General features: G+C 41.0%; 1 protein-coding gene across 1 annotated transcript in view; it reads right to left on the reverse strand.

Annotated features, from left to right (window-relative positions):
• MADD (MAP kinase activating death domain) overlaps positions 1-22,040 on the reverse strand; it is a 2,427,721-nt gene that overhangs the window by 559,829 nt on the left and 1,845,852 nt on the right. The window contains exon 29 of the mRNA XM_044082094.1: positions 18,595-18,702. Coding sequence (XP_043938029.1) covers positions 18,595-18,702 — 108 coding nt within the window. The remainder of the gene's footprint in view (positions 1-18,594; positions 18,703-22,040) is intronic.

A 22,040-nucleotide genomic window follows, 5' to 3' on the forward strand; every position in this document is an offset into this window, starting at 1 on the left:
AAAGGATGAGAAAAGATTGGTGGCTCTGTATTGTAATGAGCCGAAATGGCAGAGGCATGGATTTTGACTGATGAGAAAGATAGGCCTTTGTCAAGCATCTCAGTTAAGTATTGTAATATCGAAGGAATATTTGGTTCTGCTGTATCAGTTCCTTGTGCTTGATTCCAAGCACAGAATCTGTTCCATTTGTCAGCATAAGATTTTCTAGTACTAGGCCTTCTGGCTTCCAAAATGACATCCATCACAGCTTTACTGAGAGGTGGTGTTTGTATGACTACATGATTAGCCATGCTGCCAGATTCAGAGTCAGTAGTTGATTGCGCGGGATCTGATTGTTTTGCTGGGACAGTAGTTGTGGTCTTTGAGGCAAGGTCCAAGCTGGGTATGGAGCCAAGCTCCTTAGGATTGGGTACCAGTATTGGCGTGGCCAGTCCGGGGCAATTAATATCATCTTTGGCTTCTCTTGTCTGACTTTTAGGAGGACGTTTGGTAGAAGAGGCAGAGGAGGAAAGGCATAAACTGATAGGTTTTTCCAACTGAAGGATAGGGCGTCCACTTTCCATGCTTGTCTGTGATACGTCCTTGTGCAGAATTTTTTCAATTGATAATTTTGAAGAGAGGCAAATAGATCTAGGTCTGGGCTCCCCCATTTCTCGGTTATCATGCTGAAGACTTGTGGATTTAGTTTCCACTAGTGAGGATCCGTAAGGTTTCTGCTTAAATCGTCTGCCAGAGTGCTTTGTTTTCCTGGCAGGAATTGAGCTTGAAGATGTATTTGGTAGGTCAAAGCTGTGTCCCACAGTGCCATGGCTAATCTGCAAAGGGGGTATGAGTGTGTGCCTCCTTGCTTGTTTATATACCACATGACTGTGGTGTTGTCCATCTTTATCAGTAGTTGTCCTGGATCAAATAAGTCCTTGAAGGCTGTTAGGGCATTTTGAACAGCTAGCATCTCTTTCTGGTTGATATGTAGATGCATTTGTTTTGGTGTCCATAAGCCCTGAATTCATCTTTCTGCGATGTGGGGCCCCCAGGCATAATCTGATGTGTCTGTTGTTAAGGTTTGGCTGGCAGGGGGTAGAGTGAAGGGCAGTCCCATATTTTGGTGACATGCCTTTGCCCACCATAGAAACTCCTGTTACAGGCAGGAAATGAGAGGAATCATCGTTTCCAGACTTTGTGAATGCTGACTCCATAAACTTTTTAGGTACTTTGAAGTTTCCTCATATGCAGTCTTGCATATGGAATTAGTAGGATGCAGGATGCCATGAAGCCCAGAGCCTGCAGAATTTGCCCTGCAGAAAACTGGGTTTTTGTTGCCATCAGTTTGAAGTAAGCAGTCAGTTGCCTTTGCTTGTCTGGCATGAGGTAAGCCATCTAGGCAGTTGTAACCAAGCTTGCACCCAGGAATGTTATTTTTTGAGAGGGTACCAGTTGCGATTTCTTTTCGTTTATTGTGTACCCTAGGCATGTTAGAAGCCTTTTCACAAACGCCAGGTGTCGAAGAAGAGTGTCCTTGTTCTCTGCTTGAATGAGACAGTCATCCAAGTAAGGATATATTTGTATACTTCTTTGTCTGCAAAATGCAATTACTGGTGCCAGGCACTTTGTAAAGACCCTGGGCGCAGTAGATAAGCCAAAGGGCAGTGCAGAGAATTGGTAATGCATTAAGCCAGCCTTGAAGCTGAGGTATCTTCTGCACGTTTGTCTTTTTGGGACATGCAGGTATGCCTCTTTTAGGTTTAAAGTTACCAGCAAAGCATTCTTGCCCAGCATGGGCAGAAGCTGCTGCAAAGTCAGTATTTTGAATTTTGGAATGTCCAGGTATGTGTTCAAAATCAATAAATCCAGTATTGGCCGCCAGGCCTTGTCCTTTCTGGGCACCAAGAACAGACTTGAGTAAAAACCTTGTCCTTTTTCCTGTTCTGGTACTGTCTCTGAATGGCCCCCATATCCATGAGGGACGTAACCTGTTTCTGTGCCTCTGCCCATTGATTTTTTGGCAGATCTGGCCAACCATTTGCCATTTGCAGAGTGTGGAAATGGAATGTGTATCCCTGTGATACGATGTTTAGTACCCACTTGTCCTGGGTTATTAACTGCCAATTTTGAGCAAAAAGTGCTAATTTTCCCCCTATGGGTGCTGCCAAAAGAGAAGTGCTTGGTGTAGGCAGAGGGAAGTCATTGAGATTGCTTTCTGTAGGTTTGCGTTTTATCTCCTCCAGATTTGGAGGTGGAATCGCCCCATTGCTTTGACCTGTATGAATCTTGTGTCTGGTATGTGGAACCCTTAGGGCATCTGGATTTGCCCTTTTGAGCTCTGTCTGACACAGGAAAGGACCAATTTTTTGTAGGCCAGTGTCTACTGAATCTTGGTGGCTGCATTTGTAAGAAGTCTTTAACAGTTTGCATAGACTTAGCTTTGTCTTCCATTTTCTTTAAAACCTCTTCTGCCTTAATACCAAACCGAGAATCATGCTTGTAAAGGTGCATCTAGCAATTTAGCTTTAACATGATCAGGCAAATTTTGTTCCTTTAACCAGGCATGCCTCCTAATCACAGATCCAGTAACTGCAGCCCTGCAGGAGGCTTCTAAGGAATCAAAACCACATTGCAAAGTATGCTTTCCAACTTGTTCAGCAGCATGCGATAATTCCTGCAATTCTTTATTTTCTGCACATTCTGAAAACATAATTTTCGGTTTCAGCAATCCCATAACATGTTGTTGGTACTTAAGTATATGAAATTGACAGTTTAAGGCCCTTATTGCCAAGGTTGCAGATGTATAAACCTTTTCCCCATCTGTCTAGTGCCCTAGAATCTCTGTCAGAGGGGGTAGGATTTTTTGCTGTTGAGGCCTTAACTCCCTTTGGACCCTGTGAAATAGTTTCAGAATCAGCAGCAGGGTTTCTAAATAAAAATTTAAGTGAGTCAGGAACCCTGTAATATCTGTCAGGCTTACTGGGAGCCGGAGGTAAGGAGTCAGGGGACAAGCCTGACACTGAAAACACATCATCCACAATGTCCAAAACAGGGGGAATGGCTAAAGGCTTGTGCTGAGGGAGAAGGAAATCCCTGAGCCTCTTTTTTGATTCTGAGAAGTCTTGACTTTCCCAGTGAAAATGCTCCCTCAAAGTATGCAAGGTTTCTCCAAATTAATAATCCTCAGGAGGAGATGCAGATGGAATAGACTCCTCAGCATCAGAATCCTCATATGGAAGTATAGATAATTCCTGATCAGAAGAGGAATCAGAAGAAATAGAAACCTGATCTGAAGATTCATAATCAGTGTCTTGCCTAGGTTTCTTATCTGGAGGGGAAGGGTACCCCTGATCAAGGTAATAAGGTCTTCAGCCATTTTGATCATCTGTTTTTTAGGCATAGAGGCCTGTGCACATGGCTCAAGAGTTGTTTTTTTAGTTTTAGAATTTGCTTTTGTCTTTGGTTTTGCAGCGGTCATCGGTTTGATATACAAATGTTGCGGTCTGAATACACCCTCAGAAGCCGGTGCCTGTTCAGCGGCTCTGGACCCATCCAAGGGAGATACATCCGTCAGTCCAATACCGTGAGTATCTTGCGGCATGCCAAACTTGACATGGGTGTCGGTAGAGGCCTGCGACCCGAAGGTAGCAGGTGTTAGGTGCTGCGAAAGCACCTCACTGAGTACCGGCAACTGACTTAGGAGAAGCTTCGTCATCCGTTTTGGATCTCTACTCCCTTTCTCTGTCCTTTTCTTTGCGTTTTTTTATTTACTCTGGTTGTCGGATTGCTATCAGACGACATTTCTGGGTAGTTAAATCTGTTTTCAAATTACTTTGATGCAAAAATACACCGACGCTTAATAGTGCGTTGGCTAAATCTAGCACAAAACCGACAGCCAGGCATGTTGTGATCAGGGCCTAGGCAAGGAATACAGTATAAATGGAAATTCTTATGAGGTATTTGCTTCCCATAAGTAATACAATTATTATTTTTTTTCTGACATCTGTAAAAAGCAAGAAAAAAGTTTCCCCAATGGGGTATTTAGCTCTCAAACTCGAATATTTCAGTAGTCGGCAGACCGGCACTTGCGAAATGCTTCTGCTTCAGGCACCGCGCGGCAAGAAAGACTAAAGAAAATGGCATCGGCTGCATGTTTTATACCCCTGATGACCTGATGTCATGGAAGAGACGACAGCAACCGACGCAGGACCCAAGACTTTGGAATTCAGGCAGACTAAGGGCAACCTGCCAGCAGATTACCCAAATGTAATGACTGCAACAGTGAAACAAGAAGAACATCTACAGGGGACCAGAAACAAAGCTGGGGAAGGAAAAAAACAGTGCACATGGGAGAGAGAACAGGGTGCGGAAGTTAATGATATAGAAGCTGGAGGAAGAGCAGAGTCAAGATCGGTATCGGAGTGGGGTATGAATGTCACAGAAACGTGAGGGGTGGCAGAGCTTTTTAGCAAGTGTTCTGCAGGGTTTTATGCAACACAGCAGAAAGAGCAAAGGAGGAAAATAAGAGTTCTACATAAGAATGAACGGCCAGGAAGATGTACTAAAGAGGTAGAAGTATAATGTCAGAATCAACATTTTTAACACCTTTATTAAATTCTTACACTGAAGATAATGATATAGGCACATATACAACTGAGAAAAATGTACACATTTTTCATTTTCATGCATTATACACGTATGTTTTCTTTATAATAATCATTCGCTCTATATTGCATAAATTGTGCTATTCGTGCCTTACCTTAAACCTCACTCCTTCTCCTATACATTATTCTGCATACATTGTTGCCATAAATTCCATTTATTTATTTATTTATTTTTTTTTACAAACACCTTTATTGAATTATCACTTGTGCCATAGGCAAGTTTATATTTATATTTCTTCTATGCAGAGTGCTCCTTTTCTTTTTTGAAGATCTCACCTTCTGTTCTTTCATCTCCTTTACAACAGTTATTGCTGTAATCGCAGCTGGTTTATTTATTTATTTATTTAAATTTGTTGACCAGGAGTGTTTTAGATTTTGATTTCCATTTTCTAGTAATTGTTTATTGTTTTTTTTTTTTTTTGCAGCCAATAACTTTAAACTTAGAAAGGCTTTATTGCATCTAGGCTACTGAGATCATATATCCTAGCACGAAAGAATCATTTCATAAGTTCATAACTAGGCTAACGACCAGCAGTCTTTACAAGTCTAGCTGTGCATCCCCACCCAGTTTTGCCCCAGTTTTTCTTGGATGTCTATATTGAGGGGTATGTTCGCACAGTGGTAGCTAAGAGTTGCGTGTGGGGGGTATACAATGAAATGGCTGAATGGGGAATATAAAAACCAGAAGCAAAGGAAAGAATTTCCCAAAGGAATCGATGTTTGGATCCACACAACAGCTAGAACCACACGTAACAGGGAGAAAACGGATGTCTCCAATCAGATCAAAGAGTCACAACATAAAGAAGTTAAGAACACAACAGGAAATGAATCAGTGCACTTTCGTCCAGGATACAACCGGGACTTCATCAGAACAAAAAATGTTAACAGCAGCTCCCTGCTTAAATGTAGATTAAAAATGTCGGCTGATTTGGAAAAGCCAATACAATAAATCCATCACTTTAAATATTAAAGTGATATACACTAAATACCCATAAGCATAAAAAAATTAACATTTTTAATATTAAAATTTAAATAGTTTAAATAAGCTGCTATCAGATCAGCTGACACTATTAATCTACATTTAAATAGGGGGTCTAGTGTTAACATCTTTTCATTCTGATGAAGTCCAGCCTGTATCCAGGATGAAAGTGCACTGATTAATTTTGATATTGTGTGTTTGACTTCTTTGTGTTGAGACTACAATAAAGTCTCTCTGGTCCGATTGGCGATATCTGTTTTTTTCCTGTTCTGAGTGGTTCTGGCTATTGTGTGGACCCGAACATTGACTCCTTTGGGGAATTCTTTCCTTTGCTTGTGTGTGGGTCATGTTATTTGGGGATTAATTACTCACTATTGACCTATGTCCAGAGACAGAGGCCAGGCCGGAGTTGAATCTGCCACTTTCCATTCAATGAACAAGGTTTTTTTTGAACAGGGTTAGGAATGAACTCTTTCACATAGATGGGGAGCTTATTCCATAGTGCGGGGATCATTTGAGTCACATATTGGTCCCTCCAGCAGATTCTATTTAAGTTGTAGACAACAGTCAGGTCCTTCAACCTCATGTTTCTGGTGCTGTTTGTTTTGCAAACGTGCAAGAGATTCATCACAGCTGGATCTGAGGATGCCTTATATGCTAGGCACAGACAGTCTCTCAGTTACCAGTAGGAGACTTAAGTACAGAGACGGGACGTTAAGGTGATCTGTGCAGGAAATGATTTTCATACCCTGGATTCTCCTGGAGTGGAACCTTTCAAAGCAGTCTAACCGCTGCAAGTGCCTGGTTAGGTACACACCAAAGGGGACAATGTACTCAATAATGATGGGTCTGACAAGGGCTGAGTGGAACTATTACTTCCTTAGACCTGGATGCCATACGCTTGCACAAGATTTGAGCGACACAGAATGATTTTCTTACTACCTTTGCTACGTGTTGGTCAAAAGCTAGACTACTGTCTACATGTGTTCCCAGATCCTTAACTATCGGGTCAACTCTTGGGAGTGTTTTATTGATGAACAATTAGCTCAGGTGGACGATTTTCAAAAAACCACTATAATGCATTTCTTTGAACTGAGTTTTAATCCATGGCTTTTGTACAAGTCACTTGCTTGTGTTAGAACCTCTTGTAGAATGTTGGTGTCGTACTGGCAGTCTATGACCGCTCCCAATGTCATCTGTAAACTTGGTGAGCCACAAGCCATTGACATTAGTCTTGACTTCCGTGAATTAGATGCTAAACAAAAGTGGATCTAACAGAGAGTCCTGGGGTACTCAATGATGACCAGTCTCTTGGTGGAGGTGGTCTCATCCATCCTGATTTCTTGGGTCCTATCTAAAGAGCAGCTGGCAATCCAGCAAGTTATATAGGGATATAAGCCTAGTTCTGAGAGTTTGGGTCGGACAGGTCAAAGTAGGTGGTATGCATTGTGTTCCCCTTAACCATAGCTGACTCTCTCAAAGAAGTCTACCAGGTTAAGCAGGCAAGACCTTCCCTTGAACCCATACTGGATGGGTAAACTGTCTGTAGGTTGCCAATGTCCTTGCTGATCACTTCTATGATAATTTGTTCAACGACTTTACATATTAGACTTGTCAGACAGATGGGTCTGTAGTTCCCAAGGTCAGCTGATTGTCCACCCTTATGAATAGGGATGACCGTTGCACCTTTTCATTCACCTGGCAAGTCAACTGTTTTGAGGTTGTAGTTGAGGAGTGCCTCAAGTGGTCCTGCTAGGGCATGTTTTAGGATATTTGGGGAGGCCACTGGGGATACTGTCAGGGCTCATTGAAGCATTTTTTATGGCCTTAGCAAGCACCTCAAGGACCCGCTCCCTACTGATAGCTGGGTGGAGTATGCTAGAAGGGATTTCACAGGGGGTAGTGGAGGGGGGAGAAGTAGAGCTAAATTTATCAGCCAGTGGATTTGCTACGTCACCCTGAGCCTGAGCCATTTACCACCAGTTCTGTACACTGTTGAGTATTAAGATTCCTGACACAGCTGAAAAAGGCCTTCTGATTGCCCTTAACCTAGCAGGCTATTATGACTTTGTAACTAGCCTTGCTGGACTTTATAAGACCTCTTAGTTCCTTACTTAGTTGACTCAGAGAGCTCTTATTTCACTATTTGCTCCCCCAACATTTCTGACAAAGTACTCTGTATGGGAATTTTTAGAAGTTGCCTGCTCATTACATTCCCAAAAAAATATGCCCCCAACTATCACTCTCCATCCTGTCAAATCTCTAACATGTGCTATCTACCCGAGAATTCTCTGAAGTCTTGTGGAAAAACAATACTGCAGTCTCAACCTTAACTATTCTATTACAAACATCTCCTCTTCATCTCTACCATACTAAACTCTTGCTGTCTCTAACTTGACTCTCTTCCTATAGCCCTGCTGCTACCTCCTTTCTACCCTTTTGTCAACCCACTCTGCTAAAAAAATTCCACAGAAATATTTATTCTCATATGTTATATAAAAACTTCTCATCTTTTACTGCCACATTTATACCCGATTGTAAACATTCTCTCTATTTTTGCGATTTTTTTTTCTTTAAATGTGAATGTACTACTCATACCATTCTGTTCTATGTATTATTATTTTACTTTTGTATGTAATTAACACAGAGCTTTCCTCCCCGGGCCTCCACTGAAAATCAACTCTTTATAGGCCCAGTGGACTTCCCTGGTTAACAAATGCAATAAATAAATAAATACACACATAACATAACATGCATACCTAAACAAACACTAGGAACATGTGAAGTGTTAGAAAATGAGTACTAGAAGTCAGACTTAAATGGCCAAGTCACAAGATTAACAATGTGCAAGAAAAATTCTGCACTATTATGTTGCAAAAAGGGTTGAAACTAAGTGATTTGGTATGCTAGACAAAGACAGGATTGAGTGACTCTACATATATACACAAACTGGTGAGGTACAAGGGAAAGCTTTACACTGATGTATAGTACTTTAGAATTACATAACCTTTCTGTGGAGTAATTGAGTTTATGAGTGGGCAGCCAGGCTTGTGCATGAAAACACTAGTGAGCAACACTTGTGCAATTACCAGGTGTTTTCCAAGAAGTCTGAGTTTGTGACACATCAGGGATTTCTCCCCTTCTCAAAAAGGAGCAACCTTGGAGATGGTATATGTAAGGCAGTGAGGGTGTAAATGTTCAGCCTTTCAAATTTGGGGATGCTTGCCCCCTTGAAAAGTGTTTTTTGTGATTTTTTTTTCTTAATTGTGCATGTTTTTTGCATTTCTGTGTAGTCACCCTTTGGTGATCACACTTAAGTATGACAATTAGAATAACAAATGAATGCTATTTTATGTAAACCTCTTCTAAAAAATGCTATTTTCAAAAATACCTCTTTGATCTTTCATTAGAGTGCTTTTAGATGACAATGGCCACCACACCTTCATACACTGAACTACAGTCTGCATTGTTGAGAAAGCAGAAACATGGTAATTACCATAATGCCTTTCTATTCTGCACTGTTGAGGGTATAAAACACAAATTACAATAACAAAAAAAGTTGTAGTAGTACAGTTGTCAGAAGGAAATGCCTTATCTGGTACCTCAGGTTCAACCATCCAAATAAAATCATTTATTCAAACACAAAGCTTTCAAGCCACTCCAGACTATCAGTGTTACAGATAAAATTGCACTCATTCCTTATATAGACTAAAACCAACCTATCAAAATAAGTCTCAGTCACATGACAAATGAATCCTAAAAGCAGCTCAATAATCTCTAACAAAATATATATAAATAAAAATACATAAATATATATATATATATATATGTATGTGTGTGTGTGTGTGTGTGTATATATGGTGCCCCCTTCACAAGATCGAATGAATGGAAGCTCGAAATGCATACGCTCGAGACCAGAATCTCGAACTTCCATTCACTCGAAATTGTGACTGGGAAAGTTTAGGGTTAAGGAAAAAAAAAAAAAAAAAAAAAAAAAAGAGTTCAGTTACCTTTTTGCAGGGGGCTAGGTCCCCCTGCACCCTTGCAGCTGTCATCTAAGAGCTGCGTGACCGCACTATAGCGGAGGACTGGGAAATCTTCAGTTTTGCGCTTATGCATATAGCGCGAAATGGGAGATTTCCCTTTCCTTCGCTGTAGTGTGATCTCGGGAGTAGGAATATTTAAGTAGGGGGGTGTGGGGGGCGCACAGGGGGGGGTGAAGCTCCCCTGCAAAAACATTAGAAAGGTGTTTTTTTTTTTTTTTTTTATTTCCCCTTCACATTTTCGAGATTCTGGCTTCTGGGTTATGAATTTTGAGTTTATAGGAATTTGATCTTGTGAAGGGGAACCAATATATATATATATATATATATATATATATATATATATATATATATATATATATATGTACACACACACACATATATGCACACACACAAAATATATATATAAAAAATCTTTAAGTTACATAAGTTTGTTTATCTTTTAAAAGTGTCTTAACACTAGTTTTAGTATTAAGACCTGGCAATTGTCGGCACTGAAATAATTAATCCATCTATATTCAATAAGTTCTGTTTTATTAAATAAGTCACCACCACGTTTGTTCAAATATACCTTCCACAAGACTCTAAACTTAAGTTTGTTCATTACCGAAAAGTAAAGCATGTTTGGCTAGTACATTCATTTCTACATTTCTCCTAATATCTGATAAATGGGAAGCTATACGTTATTTTAATTTCTGATTAGTCTTTCCAACATAAAAACAATTACATTTTTCGCAGTTAGCAATACAAACTACATTCTCAGTTACAAAAGTTTTAAAGCAGAAGATTTGCTTTGAAATAGGATGAACAAGTTCACTAAGTTAATATTCTTACAAAAAGAGCAATTACAACATGGGTGAGTGGCCTTCTTGTTTATTTTTAAACATTTATCCTGACAGAGGTCTTTATAGCAGAGATACTGCTTTAAGTTCCCCTCTCTCTCTCTTATATACAAGATGTGGAAATTCACCTAAAATTCTCTGTACTTGTATGTCAGACTCTAAAATACCTCAATTCTTTCTTATAACAGATTTTAATTGTGGAGTACATCTTCATAGGTTCATACTAGGCTATCTGCCCTAGGGCATTTATAAGCCTAGCCAGAGTGTGTGTGGCTTTCACCACCCCTTAGGATGAGAATACTATACCCATTAGTTTGCTGTGCCTCTATCCAGCAGTGACACAGAGATGATTCCCGGGGTAAACCTATGATCTCCCATCCACTCGTCAAGATTTCTCTTGAACAGAGTCAGTGAGGGCTCTGCCTCACATGGACTGGGATTCTGATCCATAGTGTAGGGAGTCTCTGGGTGATGAATCTGTCCCTCCAGCACGTCCTATTTATATCCGTGTTGAGGTTTAAGTCTCTTGCTCTCGTGGCTCTGGTGGATTTGGATTTTTGAGGTGGAGCATGTCCATTAATTCGGGTTGGACATGGCCTTGTATGTCAGGCACAGATCACCTCTGAGCAGACGGTATGCGACTGAATAGAGCTGGAGTTTCTTCAGTCGGGCATCGATGACATATGTTTGAGCCCCTTTATCCTTTTGGTGAGGAACTTTTGGGGTCTTTCCAACTGCTGCAGGTGTCGGGTAAGGTACATTCAATGGGGCGTTGTACTCAATCATTGGTCTGATAAGTGAAGAGTACAGGGGTACAATGACCTCTCCTGATCTGGATGTGAATCCCTTCATGATCAGGTGGGCAATGTAGAAGGTCTTCCTAACCACTTTGGCAATGTGAGTGTCAAAAGAGAGGTTACTGTCAACTTGAGTCCCCAGGTCCCTGATAACTTCTTCCGTGTTTAATGGATTACCACCTATGTGGTAATTAGGGGTTACCTTGTTTTTCCCAAAGGGTATGACTATACATTTTTTGGCATTTAGCTTAAGGCCATGGCTCTGGCACCAGTTATCCATTTCTATGAGACCTCTCTGGAGGATGTCTGTCTGATGGAGTGTCAATTATGGTGCCCAGTTTGCAGTCATCTGCAAATTTTGTCAGCCACAATCCCCCTATGTTTGCCTGCACTTCAGAAAAATAAATGCCGAACAAGAGGAGGCCCAGGACTGCGCCCTGTGGGACACCGTTCATGACCGGCTTAGAGTCTGACATGGCACCAGCAACTCTAACCCTGTGTGTTCTGTCCTTGAGCCAGTATGCAACCCATCTTGTGACATATGGGTTTACATCTAAGCTGGTGAGCTTTTCTATGATGCCCGAGTGGGGTATTGTGTCGAACGCTTTTGCTAGGTCAAGGTAGGCTGTGTGAACTGCCTTACCTTCATCAATGGCCTTAGTGACTGTTTCGAAAAAGTCGAACAAGTTCAAGCGGCAGGATCTGCCCTTGACAAAGCCAAATTGGGTAGGATCCAGTGTCTGTAGGTCCCCAATGTCTTTATTTATGAGTTCCATTATGATCCTCTCCATAGCTTTGCAGACAAGGCTCGTCAAGCTTATGGGGCGGTAATTTCCAGGGTCCGTAGAAGCACCGCCTTTGTGGAGTGGGACCACAGTTGCCGTACGCCATTCTTTGGGTACGTATCCTGTAGTAAGGCTAAGATTAAACAGCAGCCTTGTGTGTGGGTTTAGTTCCTCATTGAGTTCGTGTAGCACACAGCCGGGGACACCGTCCGGTCCCATTGATGCTAGACTCTGGTGGGATAGATATTTCTCCTTTTGGGGGGGGGGAGGGGAGAAATTTGCACTGAACCTGTCTGCCAGTATGTTGGCAATGTCTGTGGATTCAGTGATTTTTTTTTTATCATTTTGGACTAATTCTGAGCATATCTGGGTGTTTCCACCCAGGTTTCTAACACAGCTAAAGAAGGCCTTATGATTGTCTTTTGTGTCATTAGCGATTTTTCTCTCAAAGTTGGCCTTGAACTTTATAACATATCCCAAAGTTCCAGTCACTTCTGTCGTATTATTCTGTATTGGGATTGGGTCACTACCTAACATTTACAATTTAGTAGAGCCGTCCCTTTGTGAAATTACTATTTCCTTGATATTACTAACCATTATATTATCATATCCTCTAATGTGGAAATCATTAGTGATAGCATCAAGTTCTCTCAAAGCCAGTTTCAGTAGCATTAAGTCTGCTGGCTCTTAGGAACTGACTCAAGACTTTTGTGTGTCTAGTGTGCATACTAGTACTATGCACACATCTAGTGGCCTGAACATTTTTCCTATATACAGAAGTATGGTCTCATAGTCTACATGTATCTCACTGCATATTGAATTATCCTATACATATTGTCACCTCTACTATTGTAAATACCTACATTACTCTAGTAATACTGTTGTAATTTATTGTATTCTAATTACTTCCTGCTTTTTGAATAATTTTCTATTGAAATCCATTCATTTATGTATTAATATTGATTTTTAATTTTTAACTGTTTTTTAATTATTTTTTAATTTTTTTTAATTTTTAAATGTTTTTTAATTTTTAAATGTTTAATTTCAATTTTTATTTTGTTTCACTGGAGCTTTTCTCCCCGGGCCTCTACTGAAAATGGAAATATATCCAGTTAGACTAGCCCGGTTAACAAATGTAAAATAAAATAAAATAAAAATGGTATTCACCATTAATGATGGCCACATTAATATCTAAAAAATTAATATTCTCATTAGAGTACTTCAACTCAAATTGCAAAAATTCAGTAATATGGCATAAGTAATGACCAAATGCTTCTAAAGACTCCATGTACCCTGACCATATTTAAAAAGTGTCAATAAAACATTTATAAAATTTTAAATTTCCATTCAGATATTTTATTTCACCATCAGAATAATTGTATATATATATATATATATATATATATATATATATATATATATATATAGATAGATAGATAGTTCTTCCCATCTCAACATCACTGTATTGGCATAGCTATTAGCCACAGGGGACCCCATTGCTATGCCCATTTGATGAAAATATTCATCATTAAATATAAACACATTATGATTAAGCATTATATACAACGTTGAACAAATAGTTGATATCTTGCTAGTGGAAAAAGTACTGTGGTGGCATAATACAAACTGAACGCCTAATTCATTAGGGTTAACTGTAAAGAGAGACTTAACATCTAAAGTAACTAATATTAGATCTCCAACATTTATACTACTGTTATTTTTTTTAGATACCAGTGATTAAGAGCTGGAAGAAAGTGTCTAGTATCCTTAATGAAACTATCACTATGAAGCAAAAGATTATGGAGTTCTTTCCTCTAGATAATTAGATAATGGTGTAGTACTACCTGAAACAATAGGTCTCACTGGTGGCGTGACCAAACTTTTGTGCATTTTAGGTAATCCATAAATAAAAGGCATTACAGGATTAGCTGTATAGATAAAATTATACAAATCAGGCGTAACACAACTTTCAACCAACAAGTCATACAGTAAAGTTTTCACTCTATAAATGATCAAATTCAAATCAGTACAAGAAATCTTTTTAAAAGTGTCAGAATCCAATAACAGCTCACACATCCATTTTAAATAATCTTCCACATTCATAACTTTTCCTCCTTTGTTTGCTGGCTTAATGATAATGTCCTTCCTAGCACATAGCTCAGTAAATGCCTTTCTCTCACTTTCAATAAAACTATAAAATGTATTCTTGTTAGCTTCAAAATACATTTTATAAATTTCATTTTCACAGATATTATAAAATGCCTTTATAGTGGTGGTACTATTCAGAATAAAGTAATTTTTTGTTTGTGTTGATTCTCAAAACAGTTGGAATTGTTCTTAAACATGCACTTTAGATTAACATTCCTAACAATCCATCTCTAAGCTCTGAGAGCATATCATTCAAATTCCCATTGACGGATGGCACAAAGAACAAACCCTTATCTAGAAAACCAAGTTCAGTCTCATTAAAATTAACATTAGATGAGTTCAAAACAGTGCGAGTAAGAATATTTACTTTCTCGTTTGACTTTTTGTGTGTGAACTCACCTGACTGAAGGTTTGTCTTTGTGTCATCTGTTAACTGGACTTTTGAAATAACAAAGGGCTGTTGAACTAAACATTGTAAAGCTAAAGTCAAATCCCATGGCACTATAGGGTCTTTGAATGGGGGTTTCAGATGTAAAGCGCCTTTAAGGAATATTTTGCATAAACGAGACATCAGGGGATGATAATTAAATCAGTTATGAAAACTGGAAATAAATGCTAACTGAACCTTAATTGTGGAGGAAGACATTCCTGAGTCAAATACGGATGCTAAAAATTCTAGGACCTTATCAAGTGAAGCTGAAAAGGATCTATGTTGTTCGCACAGGCCCAAATGGAAAATCTCTTCCTTTTACTAAGGTAAAGTTTCCTCGTGGCTGGTATGGGAAGCCAGAAGAATCTTTTATACTGGGAAAGGCAAGTTATTCTGCCCAGCAATCACTGGAATTGGAGATACTAAGCTGTCAGCTTAATATTTTGGAGGTTGGGATGTACCAAGCCCTGCTGGTGAGACAGCTGTTCCAGAATGGTGTTCAAAATCCAACGGAATTGTGAACCAGATGAGGGCAAAGAATGGGGAACAAGACTTGGCAAGACCAATAGGGTGCAATGAGAACTATTTTGCTTCCCAACCTTTGGTCTTTCCCCAAAAACTGGGGGAATCATTGGAGTAGAAGGAAAGGCATAAAGAAGTCCTGGGGGCCAATCAAAGAGAAGTGCCTTTCTTGGGGACTCCCTGTAAGGGGGAGTTAGGGCTAAAGTAGCTACTGCATTTGTTTTTTATTGGAGAGGTGAACAGATTGCAGCAAGGCTGGCCCCAACAACTAAAGATCTTCAATGCCATCTTGTTGTTGAGACCACTCGTGAGGCAGGAGGATGCATCTACTCAGTTTGTCCGCAATCACTTTGGCAGTTTCCTAGGATACGCGCTGCTATCAGCGTTTGGAAGTGATAGCCCACTGCCAAACTCTGAGGGCTTCCAGACAGAGTGGGTAGAATCTGCCCCCCCCCCCCCGTTTGTTGATGTACCAAACTACCGACATGTTGCCTGATTGGACTGCAACTGCCCCTGAAGGAAGGACAGGCTGAAAGGCTTGCAACGCTAAAAGCACTGCCCTCAATTCCAGGAACTTGATGTGCAAATTGGCCTCCTGCAGGGACCAAGTGCCTTGGACCGTCTTCCCAGATAATGCTCTCCCCACCTAATCTGGAAAGCATCCGTGGTCAATATGCCTTTGGTCAAAGATGGAGAAAGTGCGACCCCCACAGGTAGTCTTCTGGCTTCATCCACCAGGATAAATCTTTTTTACAGCAATTCGTTATCACGACTGGATGAGACATCAGGTGTGTTAGAATCAACCACTGGGATGCCAAGAGCCACTGAAGCAGCCACAGTCGCTGCCATGGTTCCCAGAGTTTGAAGTACCAGGCGAGCAAGAACTTTGTTTCGGGAAATGCTTGCCTGAACTTGTGACCCTAGCTTTATCAGCCTGTGGAGGAGGAAGAGGGGCTACGCAAGAAACTGCATTTAGTCTTGCTCCTATGAATTCTAGGCCTTGTGTAGGAAACAACTGTGACTTTTCCTTGTTGATAGAAATGCCTAGGGCCTCAGCGAGATATAGCATGAAGTCCATGGTGTAAAGCAGTAGATGCCTGAAAGGGGCAGTGAGGAGTCAGTCGTCCAGGTATGGAAACACTTGGAATCCTCATAGTCTCAAGTGAGCTATTACCACCGCTATGCATTTGAACACCCTGGGGGCTGTGGTGAGACCGAAGAGTAATGCTTGGAATTGGTAATGGCTGGCTCCTAGCCAGAAGTGGAAGTATCTTCTGGAGCGTTTGTCCATTTTTATGTGGTAATACGTGCCCTGAAGATCTATAGAACACATCTAATCATTCTTCTCCAGAAAGGGAAGAATGGACTGAACAGTAACCATCTGGAATTTTGTCTGCTGTACAAACTTGTTTAGGAAGCTGAGATCTATAATTGGTCCTCAGTTCCCTGTCTTTTTTGGCACTAAAAAGAATCTCAAGTAAAAACTGGATCTTATCTGGTTTGGTGGGACTTCTTGGATGACTCTTTTTTGGAGCAGGTTTTGAATTCCTACTGCTGCCAGATCCTTATGTCTGGATGGAACATCAGGGATTCGCTTTTGGGACTTTGGTAAAATATTGAAGGGAATGTGGTAACCTCTGGTGGTTATTCTCTGCACCCAAGTATCTTAAGTTATTGTGAGCCAGGCTGTTTGGTGCAGTGAAAATCTTCCCGACTGCCTCCAGAGGTAGGCAATCAGGCTTCCATTCAGGAGCGCTGGTAGGGTTGTCCAGAAAAGGAATCTTTGGAGCCCTGACTATGCGGACCCCCCTCTGCCATGGGGATGGCATCTTCCAGTGGAGCTCCCACCTCTGCCCCAGGGGGGGAATACTCACATGTGTCATGAAAAGGCCCTTGGGATTTCTTGAACCTCATTTTTCCACTCCTCTGATTTCTAGAATATGGTCAACATTCCCAAGGAAGACTCTGGCCTATCAATGAAAGGACTGAGGAGATGACCCAAGAAAGGGTCCACAGATGGGGAATATTTAGTCCTGGGATGTAAAAAAATGTCTCAACTTTCAGCACCGTAGATTGCTGTGCAGAGGGGGAAGCTGGAACTGAATGAGAGGTTAGTGAAGCTGCTGCAGAAGATATTGTTGGTGCCGAAGAGGACGTAGCCACAGAACAGTAGCCAGTATCGGCGCAGTAAGCTTCGGTACCGATGAAGACTGAACAGTCAGTGCCGAAGGTAATTTTTCTGTCATTTTCGGTACTTTTGTCGTTGGTTCCTTATACACAGATGGAACCATTGACTTTTGTGATTTTGAGTCTTGTGAGGATGGCACAGAATTGCTTCTTTTTGGTTCAGACGTGGACAATTTAGAAGTGTCCAGCTTTTGCTTAGAAAGGGCTTCTTCGAAGGAGCATTTTCATAAACCCTTTAAAATAAGTTTGTCACTCTGCCAAAGTACAGGTGCTGACACTGACAGAGCTTAAATATAGTGTTCTAGATGGGGCACACCCAAACAGTATATGCAGAAAAGAGGCCCATCAGAACTGGACATGTTTATGGCACAGTCATGACACTGAAATCAGATGTTCCTTTAGGCTTATCCGCCATTACAAATTCACACTCACAGACACACCAGAAGGACAGAAGACAGAGAAAAGTTTTTTTTTTAAAGGTCCACCAACAATGGTATACAAGAAAAATACCTAAGAAGATAAGGAAAGAGAAATATACTAAAAATGGTATGTAAGAGTTATCAATAAGTAAGAAGAGATAGAGGGAAAGGGAGGAAGTTACCAACTATGGTAATGAGAAATACCTTTAAAGCAACGGGGTTGGGTAAATTAAAGGGAGAAGATAGGAAAATATACTAAATATAGGTAGAATTTAGCAAAGAAAACACTAATAAAGAATAATTAAAGCACTTAGCGGAGAGTATTGGCAGACAAGACCAATTTTCAGAGTGGCAAACAAGATCTGAGGTAATGGAGAGAGGGGTATTGTGGGCAGAGCCCTAGCTTGATAGTTTCTGGCTGGCACGAGCTGTATAACAGCCGAGTTGGTTCCGAGTCATCAGAACCAAACATATCTGTCAAGAATGAACGAAGATTGACATCATATTGTAAGTTTGTTTATGTTATAAGTGATGATTCAATAAAAGTGTTAAAACTAAAAATTAGTCCTTACTGGTTAGCTTACATATTCTCCTTATACAGCATCTTATTAATAAACACAGATCATCCATAAAAGGTCCTGTCAAAAACATGTACAACCTTCTTTAGTGATGCTATACTGAAATAATGCTCACTGAGCACACAGGACTATGTTACAGCCAGTGGCTTACCACAATAAACTGCAATTCATAAATACTGTCATTTGCAAGTATTGCAAATAGATAATTCTGTTCTTACCTCCATGAAAAATATGTCTCCTGTGGTATCAGTCCCAGCATGCACCACAAAGGTCTGTTTCTTAATATGACGGCTACCACTAGGCCATATTTGAAGTTCTCGTACATTCTGTAAGGACAGTAAAATCATCTGAATGTGTTGAGTGATCACTTTTCATTTTCAATATGCCCACAATTCAAATAATTAAAAAAAAAATCACTAAATTAGACTTTTAACATGCTTTCAGCTTACACATCTGTGACTGCTTCTTAGGCAACAGCTAACATCAGCTGGCATACAGTCTTGCAAACATGGATAAATAATGAAAGTGTGCTCCTGGATAGTGAATACTGCATAATGCAAAACTAAATGAAGATAATTAAAAACATTTTAACAGTTATTTGGTACACTGTCAGCAATAATGCCTCTGAAAAAAAATCGAAGTTGCTTTTGTTTCTGGGTTCAGGACAGCATATTCCTGACAAGTTGAGGGGAAATGGGCACTACAGAGAAAGTTCTCAGACTGGCTCTGCATCATGTGTAGCAGTAGGTAAGAAGGCAACAACAGAGTAAAAAACTACTTAATTAACCAGAATCATCATGGAACCTATGTTGACAGTGGGCAAGGTGTTCCTTATCATATACAGATGCACCGTCAATACACTGCCTGTTACAGAAGGCTGGAGGAAAACTCAGTGCCTGTAATCTGGGCTATCAGAAGACAAAATATTGGCAACTGAACACAGTGATGACAAGATCACTTACAGGTATGCATTGGGGGACTGCTACAGCATACAGCAAAGGTGCACTCAGTTAAAAATGCAAAACAGAAAAAAATGCAGGTGTGCTTAGTTAGCCTTGAGACATTCTGTAAAAGCAGCACGCATTGTTCAAATTGATAACAAAATGCAGACAGTATTATAAATATAGTACTCCCACATAAGTAACTTATAAAGTGTAAACAGATAATATACTCACCACAACAATCTGCAAGGTCTTCTGCAGTGGGTTTCAGCAAAAAACTACGATTCCTCATAAAATCATCCGCTTTGAAAGAAAAATTGCCAAGGACTCCAAAGATAACCACAAGGCATTCTTTAGCTATGTCAAGAATCTTAGTTGCAATTCTCAGATCTGTTCTGAGTTGGTGCAGAATGGCACAAAATACACTGAACCGACCGATATCGCTAACATCCTGGCAGACAGGTTCAGCGCAAACTTCACCCGCCCTCTCACCCCCAAAAGGGCCCATAACCATACCAGAAGACTGTAGAGTCCCTGAAATCACAGACAGTCAGGTTAAAACAGCCCTCTACAAAGCCAAAAACACAGCATCAATGGGACTGGACAGTGTCCCAGGCTGCGTCCTACATGAGCTCAAAGATGAACTAACCCCTCACCTAAACACAATGTTCAAACTCAGCCTCTCCACAGGCTACATCCCCATAGAGTGGCGCACAGCAACAGTTATTCCACTCCACAAAGGTGGAGCCACAACAGACCCTGGGAACTATTGCCCTATAAGCCTGACTAGCTTGATCTGCAAGGCTATGGAGCGCATCATCATGGAACTCATCAACAGAGACATTGGGAAACTCCAAATTCTGGACCCTACCCAGTTTGGCTTTGTTAAGGGCAGATCATGCCTCCTAAACCTGGTAGACTTCTTTGAGACAGTTACCAAGGCTATAGACGAGGAAAAGGTGGTACACACAGCCTACATAGATCTCGCTAAGGCCTTCAACACCATTCCCCACTCTGGTATTATAGACAAGCTCACCAGCCTGAACATAAACCCCTATGTCACAAGATGGGTTACTGGCTCATGGACTGAACCTATATGGTGAGAGTTGCGGGAGCTAGGTCAGACTCTAAACTGGTTACAAGTGGCATTCCCCAGGGCTCAGTCCTAGGACCCCTCCTGTTCGGCATATACTTCGCAGAGGTACAGGCAAGCACAGGAGGACTATGACTGACCAAGTTCGCAGACGACTGCAAACTAGGGGCTATAACTGACTCTCTGGCTGACACAGACATCCTCCAAAACGGTCTCACTGAGATGGATACCTGGTGTCAAAATCATGGCCTCAAGCTAAATGCCAAAACGTGCATAGTCATCCCCTTTGGAAAAAACAAAATACTCACAAACTACCACATAAGTGGTAGTCCCCTAAATAAGGAAGACGTAATAAGGGATCTGGGGACCCAAGTATATAGTAATCTCACCTTTGATAATCACATTGCCAAAGTGGTTAGAAAATCCTTCTACGTAACCCACATATTCACAAAAGGGTTCGCATCCAGATCAAAAGAGGTCATTGTGCCCCTCCACTCATCAGACCCATCATAGAGTACAACGTCCCATTTGGGATGTACCTTACAAGACACCTGCAACAGCTGGAAAGACCACAGAAGTACCTCACCAAAAGGATCACTGGCCTCAAACAGATGCCCTATGCAGCTCGACTGAAGAAATTCCAGCTGTACTCGGTTGCATACCGCCTACTCAGAGGTGATCTCTGCCTGACATGCAAGGCCATGTCCAACCCAGAATTGATGGACATGCTCCACCTAAAGAAAACCTTATCCCCTCGAGCCACACGCTCTAGGAATCTAAACCTCACCACAACAATAAATAGGACGTGCTGGAGAGATAGATTCCTGTCCCAGAGAATTCCCATACTTTGGAACAAGATCCCAATCTACATTAGGCAGAGCTCCTCGCTAACACTCTTCAAAAGAAACCTTGACGAGTGGATGGGAAACAGAAAGTTTACCTCAGGGATCACTTCAGTGGCTCTGCTGGACAGAGGCACAGAGAACTGATCTAAGGGGCGGCGAAAGCCAACACATTCTGGCTAGGATTATAAATGCCTTCGGGCAGATAGCCTAGTACCAACCTATGAACTACTGTGATCTGCTGTTCAGATATCCCAAGCTTAGCACAATTCAAACTCCTTTAGTTCCTGTACTGAGGCAAACATGCATCTTCTGCCAGTACATATCATGTCACCTGACAGGCTAGGAGGGCACCCTTAGCCCTTGCACTCCCATACCACACAGTATGTCCCAGACCCCCCCCCCCCAGAGATGCAGAACCATAACGAGCATGAAAGGCACAAAAAACACAGGAAATCAAAATTATATACTTACAGTCTGCAAATGCTGGACATGCAGGATATACAGTCATGGGGGAATAGGGAAATGATATGCACCCACTGCAGAACATTCTGCTACAGATGAAGTGATTGAGGGTAACATGCCTGTTGCATCTGCCTTAAAAAGCACTCAGGTCAGATTACTGGGAAGAAATTCCAAGCAGTGAAGGATTAACTTTCCATGTGGATGAAGCCAAAGGAATATGGAGGCAACATTCTTAAGTGTCAATGAGCCAAACAAGCTCTGACAACTAGAATCACAGCCCAAACAATAATGGTAAAAAGGTACGTTACATTAACAGATTAAAT

Source organism: Protopterus annectens, chromosome 9.part0 (assembly GCF_019279795.1).
Source record: "Protopterus annectens isolate FY-2018-M chromosome 9.part0, PAN1.0, whole genome shotgun sequence".
NCBI classification, from domain to species: Eukaryota; Metazoa; Chordata; order Ceratodontiformes; family Protopteridae; genus Protopterus; species Protopterus annectens.